The sequence below is a fragment of the Podarcis bocagei genome (assembly GCF_964188305.1).
Source record: "Podarcis bocagei genome assembly, chromosome: 8".
In the NCBI taxonomy this organism is placed as follows: Eukaryota; Metazoa; Chordata; class Lepidosauria; order Squamata; family Lacertidae; genus Podarcis; species Podarcis bocagei.
The window spans coordinates 81,952,993-81,972,749 of record NC_138133.1 but is presented as its reverse complement, the minus strand read 5'-3'; the positions used below and the strand labels follow the sequence as shown (position 1 = coordinate 81,972,749).

The window sequence follows — 19,757 nt, the reverse complement described above, 5'->3', positions numbered from 1 at the left end:
GATCAGCTGCGGCGCCACCTGGAGCTGGCTAAACACGCATACAAGGTACAAGCGGACAAACACAGAAGGGTTGGCGAAGAGCTCCACGTGGGAGACTGGGTCTGGTTAGCAGCCCACGCAGTGCCGGCCAGGTCGTTGGCCAAGAAGAAACTAGGGCATAAACAACTGGGGCCCTACCAAGTCGAAGAGCAGGTCAACCCGGTGGCTTTCAGGCTGGCGCTTCCGGAGGGTTCCAGAATGCATCCGGTGTTCCACAGATCGGTGCTCACTCCCTACAAGGCACCGCACAGGTTCCAGGAACCCGGAACGGCGCCGAGTCCGCTCAGAGAAGGAACGGGGCACGCGGGAGTGGCACAGGAGGAGCGCATCAACGAAGTCACGGAGATTTTGGACTCCAGATGGGGGGAAGAGGGAGTAGAATACTTTCTCGCCAGGGAGGGCACCCCGGCCAGTGCGAACAGCTGGGTGCCGGGCTACGCTTTAGACGAACCTCTGCTCAAAGACGAGTTTCATGCCCTCTTCCCACATAGACCTATGCCAGCGGACTTTTTCGACGACTGGCTTTTCACGCCCACGCTTTCGGACAGCACGTTCAGGGGGTTCGACTCGGACGAGGAACCGACACGAGACGTCCGTTCCCCGGAGGGGTCACCCTCGGGATCTGTCTCAGAACCCTCGTATTGGTGGGACGATAGGCCGGAGGAGCAGTTCCGCAGGAAGTGGCTGGACTGTTCCGGCCGAGCAACGCCGCCTGGAGGAAGTGCGGGAGAGACGGACATGGACATTTTCGGGGACGACCCTGGTTTCGAGCACGGCGGCACAGAGATGGAAGAGGAGGTGACTGTCGTCAACGAGAGCAGGGAGGAAGACCCGGAAGAGTTCCGATGGAGGCCTGCCACGGGAAGCGACCGATATCCGACGTTCGTCCCTTTGCAACAGCAGCCCCCAGCTCCAGCACCGGAAGGAGGGGAGGGGGGACTGGGGGGCTTCGAGGGGGGGATGGATGTCAGGGGTTTAGGTGCAGAGGCACGGGCAAGGGAGGAAACAGAGAGCGAAGGGGAGGAGACAGAGGAAAGGATGAGTGATGATGACGACCCGAGATCTCCCAGTCTTTCCAGTGAATCAGAGGATTCACAGAAAGGAGCACCAGTGGCCAGGGCAAGGGGGGAATCTAGAGAGGCACCCCAGGAAGATAGAGCCAGAGGAGACTCAGGGGGGAGCAGCTGGAAATCGGGACCAGCGTCACCGCCAGGAAGTAGGGAAGAGGAAAGGAGCCAGGAGGGAAGCGCTGGCAGCTCACCACAGGAGGGAGGGCAGGAGTCAGGAGTGGCCACACCTCCATCGGGGAGCGAAGAAACGGTTAAGAGGAAAGTGGAAGGTTGGGCGCGCGCGCCAAGTTCAAATGCAGAGGAAGGCGGCGCAGTGAGCAGCCCCGAAAGGGAACCAGGTCCTAAAGCCCGGCGCAAGGAGGCAGAAGGGTCCGGGTCAGCATCAGAAGAATCCCGGAAGGAAGAAGCCCCGGGGGGTAGAGGGACCCAGAGGAGGACAGTCAGGAGGAAAAGGTGGAGCAAGGCTAGGATATTAAGTTGGTGCGCACGGGGCGGAGACTCAGACGGAGCCTCGCCGATCTAGCTAGTAGACGTAGAGTTGCAGACAGCAGCGTGAGAATGGAGACTGTAATTCAATAAAGACTTTTACTTAATGACCGCTGGCTAGCGTGATCCTCTGTGAGCTAGGATCTTGAAGCAGCTCTGACAGAAACTTACAACAACTGGTCAATTTAGATGGAGAATGAATGACACTCTCTTTCGAGATAAGGAGATCCTCATGAAGGCCCAAAAAACTTTAAAAGACTACTTTGAAATAAACTTGAGGGCTGAGGTGGAAAAAAGAGTGATCTGGGACGCAAGCAAAGCCGTGATGCGAGGTTTCTTGATTCAACAAAATTCAATAAAGAGGAAAAAACAAAATGAGAAAAAAGAAAAGATTTTGGAAAAGATAAAAGAAGGAGAGAAAAAATTAAGAGTAAAACCAAAGTCCCAGGAGATCTTAAGAGAGATTAAGTTATACCAAACACAATATATGGAATTGATGAACCAAGAGATTGAATGGAAGATAAAGCAAATGAAACAAAAGACATTTGAATCGGCAAATAAATGTGGCAAACTTCTGGCATGGCAATTGAAGAAAAGGCAGAAATTAAATACAGTTACAAGCCTAGAAGTGGATGGAAAGAATATATCCAAACCTAATGAAATTAGAAATTGCTTTTTGAGTTATTTTAAAAAACTTTATACTCAAGGACCGCAAAATGAAGAAGATATAGACAAATTCCTTGACAAATATGGATTACAAAAAAATCTCTCATCAAAGTAAGATGGATCTGAACCAGAGAGTAACAGAACAAGAGATAGAGGCTGCCATTCAGAATATGCAATTGGGCAAATCTCCAGGACCAGATGGACTGACTTCCAGATACTACAAATCGTTGAAGGAATGGTTGATTCAACCATTAAAAGAGGTCTGTAATGAGATCCTAGAGGGGAAAAAGGCACCTGAATCGTGGAAAGAAGCATATATTTCACTCATACCAAAGACAGAGACTGAAAAGACTCAACTGAAGAACTACCGCCGAATTTCACTACTTAATGTGGATTACAAAATTTTTGCAGACATTCTGGCAAAAAGATTTTAAAAAGTGTTGATGGAAAAGATTCATAAGAATCAAGCAGGCTTTCTCCCAAAAAGACACCTAGCAGACAATGTAAGGAATATAATAGACATTTTGGAAAAGCTAGAGGTGAATATAAATACTAAAGCAGTACTGATTTTTGTGGACGCGGAGAAAGCCTTTGACAATATCTCTTGGAGCTTTATGATAAAGAATCTTCATGGGATGGGGGTAGGCCAAGGTTTTGAGAATGGTATGGCTGCAATATATTCTGAACAAAAAGCTAAATTGATTGTAAATAATGTAATAACTGAGGAACTTAAGATAGAAAAGGGAACACGACAGGGGTGCCCAATTTCCCCATTGCTCTTTATTTCAGTTCTGGAGGTGTTGCTGAATATGATTAGGAATGACCAGCAGGTTAAAGGAGTGCAGGTCGGAGCTAAACATTATAAGTTAAGAGCATTTGCAGATGACCTAGTATTGACTTTGCAAGAGCCAAACACTAGTACGAAAAGGGTCCTAGAAATAATCCAACAGTTTGGCCAGGTAGCCGGATTCAAGTTGAATAAACAAAAAACCAAAGTTCTAGGAAAAAATTTAACAGATACGGAAAAGGAGAAATTCCAGGAGGAGACAGGGTTGACGGTGGTCAAGAAGGTGAAATACCTAGGGGTTTATTTGACATCTAAAAATGTGAATTTGTATAAGGATAATTATGAAAAATGCTGGTCAGAAATCAAAAAAGATCTAGAAATATGGTCAAATCTGAAATTGTCAATGCTAGGCCGAATTGCAGTGATTAAAATGAATGTATTGCCTAGAATGTTATTTTTGTTTCAGACCTTGCAGATTCTTGACAAGATGGAATGTTTTAAGAGGTGGCAGAAAGATATCTCGAAATTTGTCTGGCAGGGCAAAAAGCCCAGAATCAAATTTAAAATACTGACAGATGCTAAAGAAAGAGGGGGTTTTGCCCTGCCGGACTTAAAATTGTACTATGAGGCAGCAGCTTTTTGCTGGCTGAAAGAGTGGATGCTCCTCGAGAACACAGACATTTTGGATCTGGAAGGTTTTAATAATGCATTTGGTTGGCATGCATATCTATGGTATGATAAAATCAAGCTGCATAGTGCCTTTAAAAATCATATTGTTAGAAAAGCATTGTTTAATGTTTGGATAAGATATAAAGATCTGTTGGAAAACAAAACCCCCAGATGGGTGTCACCAGTGGAGGCTAAGGCAGTGAAGAAGCTCAATATGGAGGTCGGATGGCCGAAGTATTGGGAAATCTTGGAACAGGAGGGAGATAAATTCAAACTACAAAGTCATGAGAAAATGAAACATAAAGTACAAAATTGGTTTCAATATCATCAAATAATGGAGTTTTTCAAACAGGATAGGAAAATTGGTTTTCAGGTGGAAAAATCAAAACTAGAGACTGAATTGTTAGAACCCAATACTAAGAATTTATCAAGAATGTATAACTTGCTGCTGAAATGGAATACACAGGATGAAACAGTCAAATCGGCAATGATTAAGTGGGCACAGGATATTGGTCATAACATTATGTCTGCTGACTGGGAATGGTTATGGAACACCGGTATCAAATTCACGGCATGTAATGCCTTAAAGGAAAACATTATGAAAATGGTTTATAGGTTGTACATGACCCCAGTCAAGCTGGCAAAAATTTATCATTTGCCCGATAACAAGTGTTGGAAATGTAAAGAGACTGAAGGTACCTTCTATCACCTTTGGTGGACATGCCCAAAGATTAAGGCTTTCTGGGAAATGATCTATAATGAAATGAAAAAGGTACTTAAATGTACTTTCCCTAAAAAACCAGAGGCCTTTCTCTTGGGCATTGTCGGCCAATTGGTGTCAAAGAGGGATAGAACTTTCTTTATGTATGCTACAACAGCAGCAAGAATACTTATCGCAAAGTATTGGAAGACACAAGATCTACCTACTCTGGAAGAGTGGCAGATGAAAGTGATGGACTATATGACACTGGCCGAGATGACAGGCAGAATCCGTGACCAAGGAAAAGAGACGGCGGAAGAAGAATGGAGAAAATTCAAAAGTTATCTTAAGGACTATTATAAACTTGATGAATGTTAGAGTGTTGTGGTTTTTAGGAATAAAGGGATACAGTGACATAAGGTCAGAATACAGAGATGACTAAGATGACAGAGGTTGGAAAGGAACAATTGGGAGTTGCTATAAAACTATGGACATTGGGATGCAGAAAGGGGGGGTATGGGGGAGTCTCAGAAAAGAGGTCTATGAAAAAATGTTATGAAACTATACGTGTTTGTATGTCTTTTTAAGTGTTTGTTTGTTCTTTAAAACTTTGTAAAACCAATAAAAATTTTATAAAAAAAAAATACAATGTGGAGCTGGAACCCACGACCCTGAGATTAGGAGGCTCGTGCTCTACCAACTGAGCTGTGGAAGGAGTTAAGCTGGCGTAGCCTGGCTGAGCTGAGATCCTCCTGTTTCAGCCAAGGATCTGCTGGATCCCATCCTGCTCCTCCTGGTGGATCTTTCTATAGGATTGCTCCCTTATCCACTACACAAATTCAGGAGGGAATCAGATTTAGGCTCAAATTGCTTGGATGCTGTGTGTGTGTTTAATGCATGCTACAAAAAAGGTCCAGTGAGGAAATTATAAGGAGGGCATTGTTCCTTGCTGTTGCCCCTTGAAATTCCAACTTGAAAGAAATTGGCACTACAACTTTCAGGATAATTTTTGGATATTTCTGTCGCAGACTTTGTGATGTGAATGAGAAAACTGATTTTGTTGTTGTTGTTCCTCTTCAATGAGTTTTAATTAAGGCAGCATCTGTCTTTCAGTGAGCCAAGGAAATGACACGGACTGCATCTATATTTGTGTCATGTCAGGCCGCACAGGTAACCATGTAATTGCCCTTCTCTTCCCCAAATATGTTGCTTAGAAATCTGAACTCTGTATTTGGACGAACCCTGTGCACAAGAGCCCACCTTGGACTTGACCACTTCAGCCGGGGGTGTTCAGAGCTTCATTGCTTTGGATGGGGGTGTTTCAGGGCTAAATCTCTGCCCAAGCTAACCTAACATGCCAAGAGGAAGGGTTGTAGTGATGGAGGCCAATCCTTAAGGTTGAATGGGGCACTGCCTCCCCAACCTCATGCTGGCTGAAGGTACCTGTCCAGGGTGTGGCACTAACTGAAAACATCTACCTTCATGGTCCTTGTTTTGCATTTGACGAACTCAACAGGAAGGACAATGGAGACGAATCTAGAATTTAGTTGGCTGTGCCAGTTATGGGCTCTAGTGCCACCTACTGTTGGCCTCCATGCCTTCCACTAGCCAACACTTGGACCTTGAGCATGTTACTCAAATGCTCTTCCACTGAGCTACAGCCCTTCCCATGATTCTGGGACAAGCACTAGCCTGCTTGCTTACTGCTATCCCAGGTCATTTTCTCGCCCCTTGTCACATCCAGTTTTTACTGAAGCATCCTGAATCCATGTTTTCCCAACAGGAAGAAACCTGTCCGATTTGTGGGAAGCCATTGAAAAGTCACCGTTTATTAATTACACTTTTTCAGGAAATGTGTCAGACCTTCTGGGTAAGTGTATCTTGAATGTAACACGGAGGGAGGCCGAGCTGTTAATGAACAAGAAGCGTGTTTGAGTTGCATGAAATGGCCAGGCTTTGATCTTTGGAAGTTAAGCTTGCTTCTATCCTAAGACCCTTTAGCGCTACTGAGGCATTACTTGTCAGCCGGGCACACAAGCAAAATGGTGGTACTTAATATAGCTCAATCCTATCCACCAATGTCCTCTCCCAGGGCCCAGTTCCTCCTTTAACATTTATTCCCATGCAAATCCCATTCAGTATGAGCAGGGAACCTCAGGCCCAGAGGTCAATAATCAAAGAAATTGTAGACTTGGGAGGAACCACAAGAGTCATCAACTTCATTGACTTGGGAGGAACCACAAGAGTCATCAACTTCATTGACTTGGGAGGAACCACAAGAGTCATCAACTTCAACCTCCCTGCATTGCAGGCATGTGGCCCTTCTAAGGCTGCCTGCAAGTAAGCGTGGCCCTCAAGCTGGGGGGGGGGAATCCCCATTCCAGCTATTTGTGAAAGCTCATCTGCAGTGTTCATCATAAGATTCTGAGTTGCAGATACTGCCTCTGTCATTGGTTCCTGTTCAGCATGACCATGGGCAGGCAGCTTAGAGATGAGGTGCTTCTCAATCGTTTATTACCTGTTTCCTGTGGTGTTTTCCAGTGTTTGGTGGTGATGGCCATTGCGTTTTCTCTGCTGCAATAGCTTTCCTTTCTTTTTCTCTCCCTCCCTCAAAGGTTTAGATTTGATTCTCCCCGGCCTGGTTCCTTTATGGGAGGATGCTGGCAAGGTGTTAGGTGATGCTGCAAAAGACACATGGACATTTAAAAGTGCGCAAGTATCCCTCTGTGTTTGGAAAGGCAATCTTTTGTTTATTTGGCTGACTAATCCTTTGTCTTTCAATGGGCATGGTTGTTTTTAGATGTTCTTAATGCTTTCAAAAGCACAAAATGCCTTCACTTACCTTATTGTACCGGCAATATATCACTTTGATGGGCTCTAGCCCTGATCTTCGCCATTCCTAAAAATGTTGCATTCTCTGTTTTCTGTATCACAGTTCCCAGGCTACTTTGGGGGAAGCCATGACTTGTATCTGCCTGTGATGGCTTCTAGCCAAGTAGTATTGGAAGCACAAAATCAATGTGTGTACTGGTGGAGACAGTGGTGTGCTTACGCTTGTATGTGATTGACATATATATAATCACATATATATATTTATCTTCTGATGGGGCACCACTGAGGGTACCATATGTCCCAGAGGTGCACTTAATTTGTACTGCAAAACTGGGCTTTTAGAGTTGCAGCACCAGCCCTCTGGAATCAATTGCCAGCTGAAATAAGATGGGACTTGACATTTAGGTGGTTACTGAAGACCTTTTCCATCAGAAGACCTTCCCAAAAGTGTGACTCAGTCATTTTTTTGCAATACTATTTGTACAACTGTAGAAATGGTTTTATTGTTTTTCAGAACTTTTTGGGGTTGTTGTTTTTTGGTATTCAAACTCATTTTTTATTGCTGTATGCGAGCTTGATAATTTTGGGCAGTGAAGCAGTTTATAAATCTGCAAACATATTACATATCTATATCTAATCTATACTTTATCTTCATATTTCCTAAACATATTTCAGCTACAAAGATACCTAGGTGGTCACAGACTGGCGACTGGAAAGGAAAAGAGATGCCTTTCACGCAGGATCCCACGATACAAAAGAGTGTTAATCCAACAGGCTTCGAAGCATCATCCTCAGAGGTTCCCTTATGGCTGCAGACTGAGGTTTCAAGAGCGTATGAGGTTTCATCAACTACAACAGCTTCCACAGGGCCTCCTCCAACTCCTCTGGGAAGCTATGACAGTCCATCAGAAGCTCCAGCAACCCTCAGTAAGTTCTGAGGATTCAGAACAGGGTGCACAGTCCATATCTGGATGGAGTGTGAGCATAAAGCAGGCAACTGCAATCTGTCACTCAGACAACCGCTTTCTCTGTGTCACATTTATTTTAACAGATTTTATTGCTTTCCTTGGGAACGCTTTTAAAACCTGCTCTGTTTCATTTCAAACAATCATACTCTGCACAGATAACATAAAAACGCCTTGAATATCGGCAGTTGCAACGGAAACACCTAAAACTACATTAGGCATGAAAAGATATCCCAATGTATGCAGCAAATCCATCTTCATATCAAAGACCAATAGCTAAGAAAAGGAGACTACCATATCCTTTCAGAGTGTCCTTCCCTCATTCTACACAATCTGTTTTTATATCGTTTCCCCCCCCCCCCCCATTCCCTAAAGTATGGGAAGCTAGGGTAATTTAAATTAAGTGGGCGTAACGTGTGCCAGATTCAAACTACATTCAGCAGTGGGACTGCTGCCAGCTGAGCCAACCTAAGCCTGACAGAGGAAAAGTAAAGGTAAAGGACCCCTGCCAGTTAAGTCCAGTTGCAGACGACTCTGGGGTTGCGGTGCTCATCTCGCTTTACAGGCCAAGGGAGCTGATGTTTGTCCGTAGACAGTTTTTCCGGATCATGTGGCCAGCATTACTAAGCCGTTTCTGGCACAACAGAAACCAGAGCAGCACATGGAAATGCTGTTTACCATCCCAGCAGAGCAGTACCTATTTTTCTACTTGCACTGGAAGTAGGAAAACAAGCCTTTAAAATAGCATTTGAGTTCCACCATAAGTCCCACTAGGTTGTCAGTTCATGCGACTGAGCTGAACAGAGTTAAGATTCTGAGTAAGTACCCCTTGCTTGCTCAGTCCCTCGCCTCTACCCTGGAATGTCCATTTTTCATGGCTTGGGCAGTTCACACTCCTGGCTCACGGGAATATTCCTAAATAACTGTGCACAGGATTGTTTCCTTTGCCTTTCCACCACAGGCAATGAAAAGACAAAGGTTTGTCCACAGGCCTCTTGGATAGGTTTCTCAGCGAGCCCTCAGGATCTGTTATTAGGTATGCGATATGTCCAGGAAAACCTGGACATGTCCTCTTTTTGGGGGCCAACATGCCCATCTGGGTAGATTTTTAAATTTAAAAGGAAATAATAATAATAATAATAATAATAATAATAATAATAATAATAATAATAATAATAGTTTTTTTATTTATACCCCGCCCTTCCTGGTTCAAAAACCAGGCTCAAGGCAGCTAACAATAAATTTAAAACACTTAATTATAAAAGCAGTATAAAATACAGTATAAAAACATGAATTACAATAAAATTCAAAAATCAAAAATCAATTTAGGGGAAATAAACATTAGATAATCCCCAGGGCTAGCTGGCTGAATTGGTCCTACTTGGGCCAGCGAGGAGACCGGGGGAGAATTAGCTATGGGGTCTCAGAGTGCGTGATCTTCATAAAAGGGGAGGGGAGGGAAGGGAAGGGAAGGGAAGGGAAATAAAAGATCAGGCTGAATTCAAATTAAAGGTCTTACAGGCCCAACGGAAGGAGGTTAAATCCTGAAGGGCCCTCGTCTCATGGGACAGAGCATTCCACCAGGTCGGAGCCATCACTGAGAAGGCCCTGGCCCTGGTGGAGGATAGTCTGACTTCCTTAGGGCCCGGGACCTCTAAACTATGGTTATTCATGGACCTTAAGGTCCTCTGCAGGGCATGCCAGGAGAGGCAGTCCTGTAAATACAAGGGCTCTAAGCCACAAAGGGCTTTAAAGGTCAAGACCAGCACCTTGAACCTGACCCTATACTCCACCGGGAGCCAGTCCGGGGGTTTTTTGTTTAAATTTGGGGGGTAGGGGGTTGGGGGCACACACATGCTCAGGTGGGTGCTGTGACCCAGAAGCGGAAGTGGCGCAGCAGAGCGAGGCTGTTGCAGCAAAGATCAGGTAGGAAGGAGCTGGGGTCTTGCCTCTGCTTGGACTAGCAGTGACTTGGGCTCTTTGTGCCATGGCTGCTGCCATCCTGAGCCATGGAAAAAGGTGCATGAGTGTGACGGCAGTCTCGCATGCCTCTTTCCCCAGTTTGGGCTGGCAGCGGCTCGGGCTGCCCTCTTTTTTGCTCTTCGAGACATGGCAACCCTATCTGTTATGCTTCTTCATTTTTCAGCTCCAGAGATGCCTGCGCAACCGTGGACCATTGCTGCAAAAGGTGATGGGGCATCCTCGCCGCCGTTCACCATGTGGCAACAGACTCCTGGCTTGAAAGGTGTTGAGGCTTCGTCTTTCCAAGAGTCCTCGTGGCTGCAGACGGATGCTGTGAAAGAATGGGCGGTCTCGCCTACTGCGATGGCTTCTTCCTTGCCTCCGTTGAGCTATGGGATTCCGCCTGGAACGCAGCCAGTGCCAAGTGAGCATTCAGAGTGTGGGAAGCAGAGGGATGATAGATGCCCACTATGAATATAAGCAAACCTTGCTTTGTATACAGCAGGGGTGGCCAACTCCCAAGAGACTGCAATCTACTCACAGAGTTAAAAACTGGCAGTGATCTACCCCCTTTTGTGGGGGGTTCAGGTCAAAGTTGTAGAGGGGTTTTTTTTAGGATGGTGTTATGTACTGAGTTGAATAGGATTCAGAACGCAGCAGTCTGATTGGTCCTAGAACAATAGGATCCAGAATGCAGCAGTCTGATTGGTCCACAGGAGCCACCCAATCCAGCTCCAGGTGGAAATGAATCTGTAACCTGATCGGCCTCCAGGTGAATCCCGGAATTAGCCAATCACATGGGGCCCATGGTGTAAATAATGTATATAAAGCAGACATTCTGGGGGAACTTCCATTCCTCCTCACCACTATGAGCTGAATAAAGAGCATGAAATCTCAACTCCCAGTATAATTCAGAGGGAAAGCCCCATTTTTAGGGCTTCAGGTCAAAGTTGTTGAGCTTCCTTGAGGTGAGCCAATGATCAACCAGTGATCTACCACAGACGTCCAGTGATCTACCGGTAGATCACAATATACCTGTTGGACGTGCCTGTATACAGGGTACTGTACTTAGCATTAGAAACACTTCGGGAGGAATCCTATAGCCAGATCCACCAGGATGAGCAGGTTAGGATCCAGCAGATCTCTGGCTGAACTTGTGAGTTTCCCGAAACAGCTGGCTGTGCCAGCTTAACTCCCTCATCCTTGGCTCAGCCAGAGATATGCCAGCATATGTTCCCCATCCCAGTTCAACAGGGACTCAGCTGGTGGTGTTATATGATACTGATTAGAATCATAGAATTGTAGAGTTGGAAGGGACCTTGAGGGTCATCTAGTCCAACCCCCAGCAATGCAGGAATCCCCCCAAAGACTGTCCCTGGGTGTGCTTGAACCACCAACCTTCATGTTAATCATTTGGTGACAGCAGCAGGAAGCAATGAGTCATTTTTCTTTTTTCTTTTTAGTGTTTAAGTTTTTGGAAAAATAATAAATATTATTTTTTTAAAAAAGCAATGAGTCATGTCTATGAATGAGGCAGGATGAGTCTAGCATCACAGATGCAACCTCCATATTGCCTGAGGTGCAAAACATTTTGTTGTACAGTGGTACCTCAGATTAAGAACTTCATTCATTCTGCAGGTGTGTTCTTAACCTGAAAGTGTTCTTAACCTGAGGTACCACTTTAGCTAATGGGGCCTCCTGCTGCCGCCGCGCCATGCCACATGATTTCTGTTGCCATCCTGAAGCAAAGCAAACCATCATTCTGCCTGGACACTGAGGTCCAGCGCCGAGGGCCTTCTGGCGGTTCCCTCACTGTGAGCAGCAAAGTTACAGGGAAGCAGGCAGAGGGCCTTCTCAGTAGTGGCACCCGGCCGGTGGAATGCCCTCCCATCAGATGTCAAAGAGAACAACAACTACCAGACTTTTAAAAGACATCTGAAGGCAGCCCTGTTTAGGGGAACTTTTAATGTTTGATGGATTACTATATTTTGTTGGAAGCCGCCCTGAGTGGCTGGGGAAGCCCAGCCAGATGGGCAGGGTATAAATAATAAATTATTATTATTACCCGAGGTACTATTTCTGGGTTAGCGGAGTCTGTAATCTGAAGCATCTGTAACCTGAGGTACAACTGTCATTAATTCATCCATTAATTGGTGGATCATCTGCAATCATTTGATATGCTAAATGGGTTATTGTGCATGAATTGGGAAGCTCTGTGGGTATAAATTCACTGTAGATCCTCAGGGGAAAAATATTCATTTTGTCAAAGGATTCTTGTACTTTGTACACAAGATTGCACCCTTTTATTCCTGGGTGTCCATGCAGTTTGAATCTCTATTTGTACAAGATTAAAATCCAACAGTTTGGGATCATATTTCCAGCTCCAGTTATCTTGATATTATTTTGGGGTCCTCCCCCCCAACCTCCTCCCAAGATAATCTAAAATAGGACCAGTCAATATATTGCCTTCTAAATGTTATTGAACTCCATCTGCCATAAGACCCTACTGGCATAGGCAACAGTCGGGGAAGATGTGAGATACAACCCAAGAATCTCATATGGAGGGTACCACATTAACTATCCCAATCTAAACAAAAGGTGGGAGGAAATGCCATTTCAGCCAAATGATATGATGATGGTGATTATTATTTTTAAAGCAAAGTTTCCAATACAGTGGTACCTCTGGTTACGTACTTAATTCGTTCCGGAGGTCCGTTCTTAACCTGAAACTGTTCTTAACCTGAAGCACCACTTTAGCTAATGGGGCCTCCTGCTGCCACCACGCCACCGGTGCACGATTTCTGTTCTCATCCTGAAGCAAAGTTCTTAACCTGAAGCACTATTTCTGGGTTAAGCGGAGTCTGTAACCTGAAGCGTCTGTAACCCGAGGTACCACTGTACTTAAGAAAATGTATGTACACAGTAAACTTCCTAAGAATTGGGATCAGTTCTCTCTTTTTAAGCAGATCTGAAAATTTACGAAGATGCTCCAGTTTAAGAACCCCACATCAGATTTAGTCCATGTTTATCTCTCATAGATATAACCCATGCAAAGTTTAAATTCAGTTCAGATCAGAGGCAACTAATTTTAACATTCAACCCTTTCAGCAACAGGAATTCCTTTACCGCTGGCTTCTCCTTCCATAGAGCAAGTGCAGGATGCGTTGAAGACCCGTCCTCCTCCCTGTGAGTAGAGATTGTCTATGAAAATGTCTGAATAATCTACTGGAAAGATGCTGCATGGGTTACTCTCTTGCCAGAAAAACCATCCAAAGTTTGATTGTGTGTCATTTTAAGGATTAACAGAGCCTGGTTTTTCTGATGGATCAGGCATCCCCAAACTCAGCCCTCCAGATGTTTTGGGACTACAACTCCCATCATCCCTATCTAACAGGACCAGTGGTCAGGGATGATGGGAATTGTAGTCCCAAAACATCTGGAGGGCCAAGTTTGGGGATGCCTTTGATGGATGAAGTCCTGTGATATCTCAGCACAAGTAACAAGGAACGCGGGGGGGGGGGAATAATTCAGTTTGCATTTAAAGCTGAACTCACTGAATTTACACTTGCCCAAACAGTATGCAAACTGAAACACACCTCATTCTCCTCTATTCTATTTCCGGTGCCGTTCTGTGGCCAAGCAATGTCCACAGAAATACTAGGGTAAAATAAATACAGTACACATAAATATATTAGTGAAATGAAAATGCATGAATGCATTATGTATGGGGAAATAGTTTTGCAAAAATGTGTATTTTAGAGAAAATTACATACAAGCAACGGAGAAATCTGCACCAAAATGCTGACAGGTTTCACTAGGCTCATCATCAGCGAATGGGGTTGGCCTGTGTGGACCTAAAAAAACCCATTTGCACATCCTTTGGATTCATGGGAGAATCTCCTGCACCTCTCCTAACTTGTTTGAGGAACTGCAGTAACGTAACTGCTGTGAAACCCTTAACGCTACAAGAGTAATTCTTCTTGCCACTGTAATTAAGGTCATACGTGTTTCTGCTTTTGCTTTTTCAGCTGAAGCCCTTACGTTCTGGACGCGACCAGCTTCTTTGAAACGGACCAAAGCGCCTCGCCCAATGCAGACAGGTGAGCTTATTTTGCAGTGCAAGGAACCCACAACACTTTGGTGTATATAGCGAATTTCTTGATGATGGAAGCCATGCCCTAGCTCCAGCCTTTCTGTATATATTAGTGGAAATGGTTGCAAAAATATGTATATTAGTCCAAAATGCATACAAAAAATGTATTTCTTGGGACAAATTCTCAGTAGAATAGTTAGAAATTTAAAATTTATTTATTGTTTTAAACAATTCAAATGTGGAAAATAGAATTTAAGATTGGAGGAAAACTGAGATCATCATCATTTTTTAAAATTTGTATACCTTCTTTCTATCTTACAATACCCAAGGCAGTATACAAGCTGAAGAAATAAAAAATGTACATCTTATAACAATCTTCACCCCTCCAAATAATATTTATTAGTTTTTCAATTAGATACTCCACATACACATATTGTATTACATCATCTTATAACAATCTAATGCAATACAAAAATGTGATAATAAAACTTTAAAATAGGCAACCTACATCAAAAAAGTAAAATTCAACAATCATTAGAATAGTATTAAATAATATTAACATATAAAAGTTAAACAGAAATCCACTCAACAGTTACAATAAATAATTTCTACACTATAATCAATAAAACAACGGCAAGCCACAGTACATAAAATAATACAATACAAATTGAGAAGCAGAGACTGGAGGGTGGAGCAAGGCAGGTGGAAGGAAGCCTTGCCTGATGAAGTCTCTCCTCTCACAGTTCTTCCTCCAGGACCAGATGAAACGGACAGGTCCATCCATGTATGAGGAGGCTGGGATGCAGGGATGATTCTTGCTCAACAACAATACACTTCTAATTGCCTTTGTCCACTTTCGTTTCCTGGTTCTTAGAAATGCACATGCAACTCCACGGGGAATCAAATTCCTTCAACAAGTTCCAAGGCACCCAGAGGCTGTACCTGAAGACTCTGGCTGGGCCCACGAGTCTTTGCAGAAGGTGCTGGTTGCCTGGAAAAGTGACACATAGTTCAGCACGTTCTGCAAAGATCCACACAATCTCCCCTACCCATGGTTGAGTGAGTGGTTATCTGCATTCTGCAGGATCAGGTTGCAGAAAAGACCGGTCCCATGAGGATGCGCAGGCACCTCTCAGACAGGGCAGATTATTTGTACAGTGGTACCTCGGGTTAAAGACGCTTCAGGTTACAGACTCCGCTAACCCAGAAATAGTACCTTGGGTTAAGAACTTTGCTTGAGGATGAGAACATAAATCGTGCTCCGGTGGCGCGGCAGCAGCAGGAGGCCCCATTAGCTAAAGTGGTGCTTCAGGTTAAGAACAGTTTCAGGTTAAGAACAGACCTCTGGAACGAATTAAATACTTAACCCGAGGTACCACTGTAGTTGTTTATATCCTTGACATCTGATGGGAGGATGTTCTACAGGGTGGGTGCCACAATCTGTAAATTTTAAATCAGTTTTCCACAATCTTTCCCAGTCTTCAAACATTATATTATGACCTATATCTTGCAGCCCAGCTGATCTTTTATGTTCTGTTCCTGATTTCAGTGGCAGAAAACATGCCTCTTCCTGCAGCATCTACACCACAACAGAGGCCTGGCATTTTACTAAAGGTGCCCTCCAGTAAGTACCTATGTCTTGTGCTAATTTGCTATAAAACGTAGACCATATACGGCTAACCGCTACCAGGCTAAGTATGTTTACTACCATGCGTGCGAATCTTTTTCTTTCTTTTTAATGAGTTCCCATAGCTTTCTTTACTGTAGATCCTACACATATTATCCCAACTTCAAAGATATCCAACTTTGCAAATGCCCCATATTCATCCGTGTTTGGGAATTTCACAAATGCACTAAGCGTCTCATCCTGCAGCTAATTCATCTGTGCCAGTGAATTTGCCTCAGGCTGGAAAAAAGTTGGCTTGTTTCAGGGTTCTTCAGCTGCAGAAGGAAGACCAAAGCATCATTGCTCAAGACTTTCTATCTGCCATGGATTTGACAGGGAAATGGGGTTGGGGCCAATTTGGGGTCCAGGAACTGTCCTTTAACTGCAAAAAATATCACCTCCAAGTTTTGCTTCATAAGCTGAGCTTTTAGGGTTTGAGAGGAGGAGGTTAAAAGCATGTTTAACATCATCCTACTACTTCATCTTAAAATGCAATATGTAATAGGGATGCCAGAATTCCAGGGCTGAAATGAAATCTCCTGGTTTGCCTGTCCCCATTCCAGGTGGCAGGGAGAGAGCTTGAATCACTAGGTGGATGAGAGGGTCTAATAATAATAATAATAATAATAATAATAATAATAATAATAATAATAATAATAATAATAAAGCTATTCATTCAGCTTGCAAGCTTCAAAATAAGGACCCCAAAACTCACCAATTTTGGAGGGTGGCACCAGAGGGCATTTTGGCTGCATCCCTGGCATGCATGCATTCATGTACCCCTGTACAGAGCCTGTGGCAGACAAGCTATACTTGTGTGGGCATCTTCCATACAGCCCATTAGCAGCACTTAGGCTCTCTGTGTGGATTAAGGATGAATGTGCAGGGCAGGGGTGGGGAATCTCTGGCCTGGAGCTGAATACAGCTCTCCAGGTCCCTCTGCCTGGCCCCTGGCACTCTCTGCAGGTCACACACTTAGGGTTGCCATATTTCAAAATCTGGACACAAAAAGTTGTTGAGCTTTTTGGGGGGCAATCACATGATAGCCAGTCGGTCCAGTATATCTGAAGCGTCTTCACCCCCATCGTTCTGCCCGGACACTGAGGTCCAGCGCCGAGGGCGTTCTGGCTGTTCCCTCACTGCAAGAAGCCAAGTTATAGGGAACCAGGCAGAGGGCCTTCCCAGGAGTGGCACCCACCCTGTGGAACGCCCTCCCACCAGTTGTCAAAGAGAACAACAACTACCAGACTTTTAGAAGACATCTGAAGGCAGCCCTGTTTAGGGAAGCTTTTAATGCTTGATGTGGAACGCCCTCCCACCAGTTGTCAAAGAGAACAACAACTACCAGACTTTTAGAAGACATCTGAAGGCAGCCCTGTTTAGGGAAGCTTTTAATGCTTGATGTATTTTAATATTTTGTTGGAGGCCACCCAGAGTGGCTGGGGAAGCCCAGCCAGATGGGTGGGGTATAAATAATATATATATTTTTTAAAAAAATAGCCAGACCCAGAGCTGCCTGCACACAAAAAATAACCCAAAATCCTGGAGATTTGCTTTGAGATGTAAAAATTCCCCCCGGGTGGGCATGTAGGACTCCCAAAAGAGGACATGTCCGGGAATTCCAGGAGAACCCTGCACACCCCTTGCTGGTGATTGCTTGCATGGTTGGAAGGTAGAGGTGGGGGTGCGGAGAAACTAGCTCACTGCACACAGGTAAAATTTACATTTTTCCCACCCCCTTTTGCCTCCGTTGCCACCCACCACCATCATGTGTAGTGACTGGCGGCAAGCCACTATTGCTCTGTATCCAGCAAGATCTGTCCAGGAAAGACAGGGGAAGCTGATAAGCAAAAGCATCTGGAGAATCCTGCCTCAATTAAATCCATGGGCTGTTGTCAGGGGTTTAGGTGCAGAGGCACGGGCAAGGGAGGAAACAGAGAGCGAAGGGGAGGAGACAGAGGAAAGGATGAGTGATGACGACGACCCGAGATCTCCCAGTCTTTCCAGTGAATCAGAGGATTCACAGAAAGGAGCACCAGTGGCCAGGGCAAGGGGGGAGTCTAGGGAGGCACCCCAGGAAGATAGAGCCAGAGGAGACTCAGGGGGGAGCAGCTGGAAATCGGGACCAGCGTCACCGCCAGGAAGCAGGGAAGAGGAAAGGAGCCAGGGGGGAAGCGCTGGCAGCTCACCACAGGAGGGAGGGCAGGAGTCAGGAGTGGCCACACCTCCATCGGGGAGCGAAGAAACGGTTAAGAGGAAAGTGGAAGGTTGGGCGCGCGCGCCAAGTTCAAATGCAGAGGAAGGCGGCGCAGTGAGCAGCCCCGAAAGGGAACCGGGTCCTAAAGCCCGGCGCAAGGAGGCAGAAGGGTCCGGGTCAGCGTCAGAAGAATCCCGGAAGGAAGAAGCCCCGGGGGGTAGAGGGACCCAGAGGAGGACAGTCAGGAGGAAAAGGTGGAGCAAGGCTAGGATATTAAGTTGGTGCGCACGGGGCGGAGACTCAGACGGAGCCTCGCCGATCTAGCTAGTAGACGTAGAGTTGCAGACAGCAGCGTGAGAATGGAAACTGTAATTCAATAAAGACTTTTACTTAATGACCGCTGGCTAGCGTGATCCTCTGTGAGCTAGGATCTTGAAGCAGCTCTGACAGTAGGCTCCGTCTCTACATTGTGGGCATCTGCAGCCTCGAGGAGGGGAGAGAAACAGGCGCCCACTAGCGAGCTCACGAACGGCAGGAGACATGACGGCTGAGCAGCAGATAGAGGACCTCAGAAAAGCAGTGGCACAACTGAACGCCGAGGTTCTCGCATCCAGGAAGAGAGAGGACGAGGCAGCTGCCGCCTGCAGGGATCTCCAGGTCAGGTTAGACGTACTGGCAAAGCAACCACCCCGGCAGGAGGGAATTGGGTTGGCGAGACGGACAGGCGGGCTGCTCTCTCACTTCGATGGGAACCTGCAACAGTATCCCAACTTTAGAGCCGACGTACTGTGCGCACTGCAACTGTTGCATAAAGACTTTAGAGATGAACAGGAGAGAGTGGGGTTCATCATGTCCCATCTGCATGGGGAGGCGAAAGCATGGTTGCGCAATTTATGGAGAGATAACGATCCGGCGCTCCAGAATGCGGATGCCTTTATTAAAGCGATGGATGGGTGTTTCTTATCAAGTATTGACATTGATCTTGCACGGAAGGAGGTGCATGGGCTGAGACAAGGGAGGGCCAGCGTCAGACAGTATCATGCCCGCTTTTTCGCCTTGGTCAGCGCCCTGGAATGGGACAGAGATTCGGCTCCTGTAAGAGACCTCTTTTGGGAGGGACTGCACAACTCGATTAAAGATGAGATAGCGAGGGGGGAGAGACCCCGAACCACCCAGGAGGTCGTTCAGAGGGCACTGGCCGTGGGGGTGAGGCTGGAAGGACGTCCGTGGAGCAAGGACGAAGGACGTGGAGGGCGCGAACCAGCCGGGGGCCCCTCCTTCTTTCCCAGAGAAGCAGCGCGGGCGCAATCCACGCCTCCGCCAGGAGGAGGAGCCGAACCTATGGAGGTTGGAAGTGCAAGGGCTCAGTCAGCAACCAGAGCCCTAGCACCGGCAGCAGTGAAGGCGAAGCCTACTAGAGGGACCAGGAAGTGTTACGTCTGTGAGCAGCCAGGGCATATGGCGAAAGAGTGTCCCCAGAGGCCCCACAAGCTTACTGCAGCCTCAGCAATGGTGACTGCAGCAACGCAGCAGGGAGGACCACAGCAGGGAAACGACGATGTCTGGCTGGAGGAAGAGGCACTGGGGCCCAGCCAGACGTGTTAGTGACGCAGTCCCCAGAAATT

At 45.8% G+C, this 19,757-nt stretch overlaps 1 protein-coding gene across 1 annotated transcript in view; it reads left to right on the top strand.

Annotated features, from left to right (window-relative positions):
- Positions 1–19,757, top strand: part of HHLA1 (HHLA1 neighbor of OC90) — a 56,281-nt gene that overhangs the window by 20,565 nt on the left and 15,959 nt on the right. Inside the window, exons 8-15 of the mRNA XM_081204719.1 lie at positions 5,531–5,587; positions 6,201–6,287; positions 7,033–7,125; positions 7,925–8,176; positions 10,361–10,600; positions 13,285–13,362; positions 14,205–14,276; positions 15,819–15,893. Of these exons, the coding sequence (XP_081060845.1) occupies positions 5,531–5,587; positions 6,201–6,287; positions 7,033–7,125; positions 7,925–8,176; positions 10,361–10,600; positions 13,285–13,362; positions 14,205–14,276; positions 15,819–15,893 (954 nt within the window). The remainder of the gene's footprint in view (positions 1–5,530; positions 5,588–6,200; positions 6,288–7,032; positions 7,126–7,924; positions 8,177–10,360; positions 10,601–13,284; positions 13,363–14,204; positions 14,277–15,818; positions 15,894–19,757) is intronic.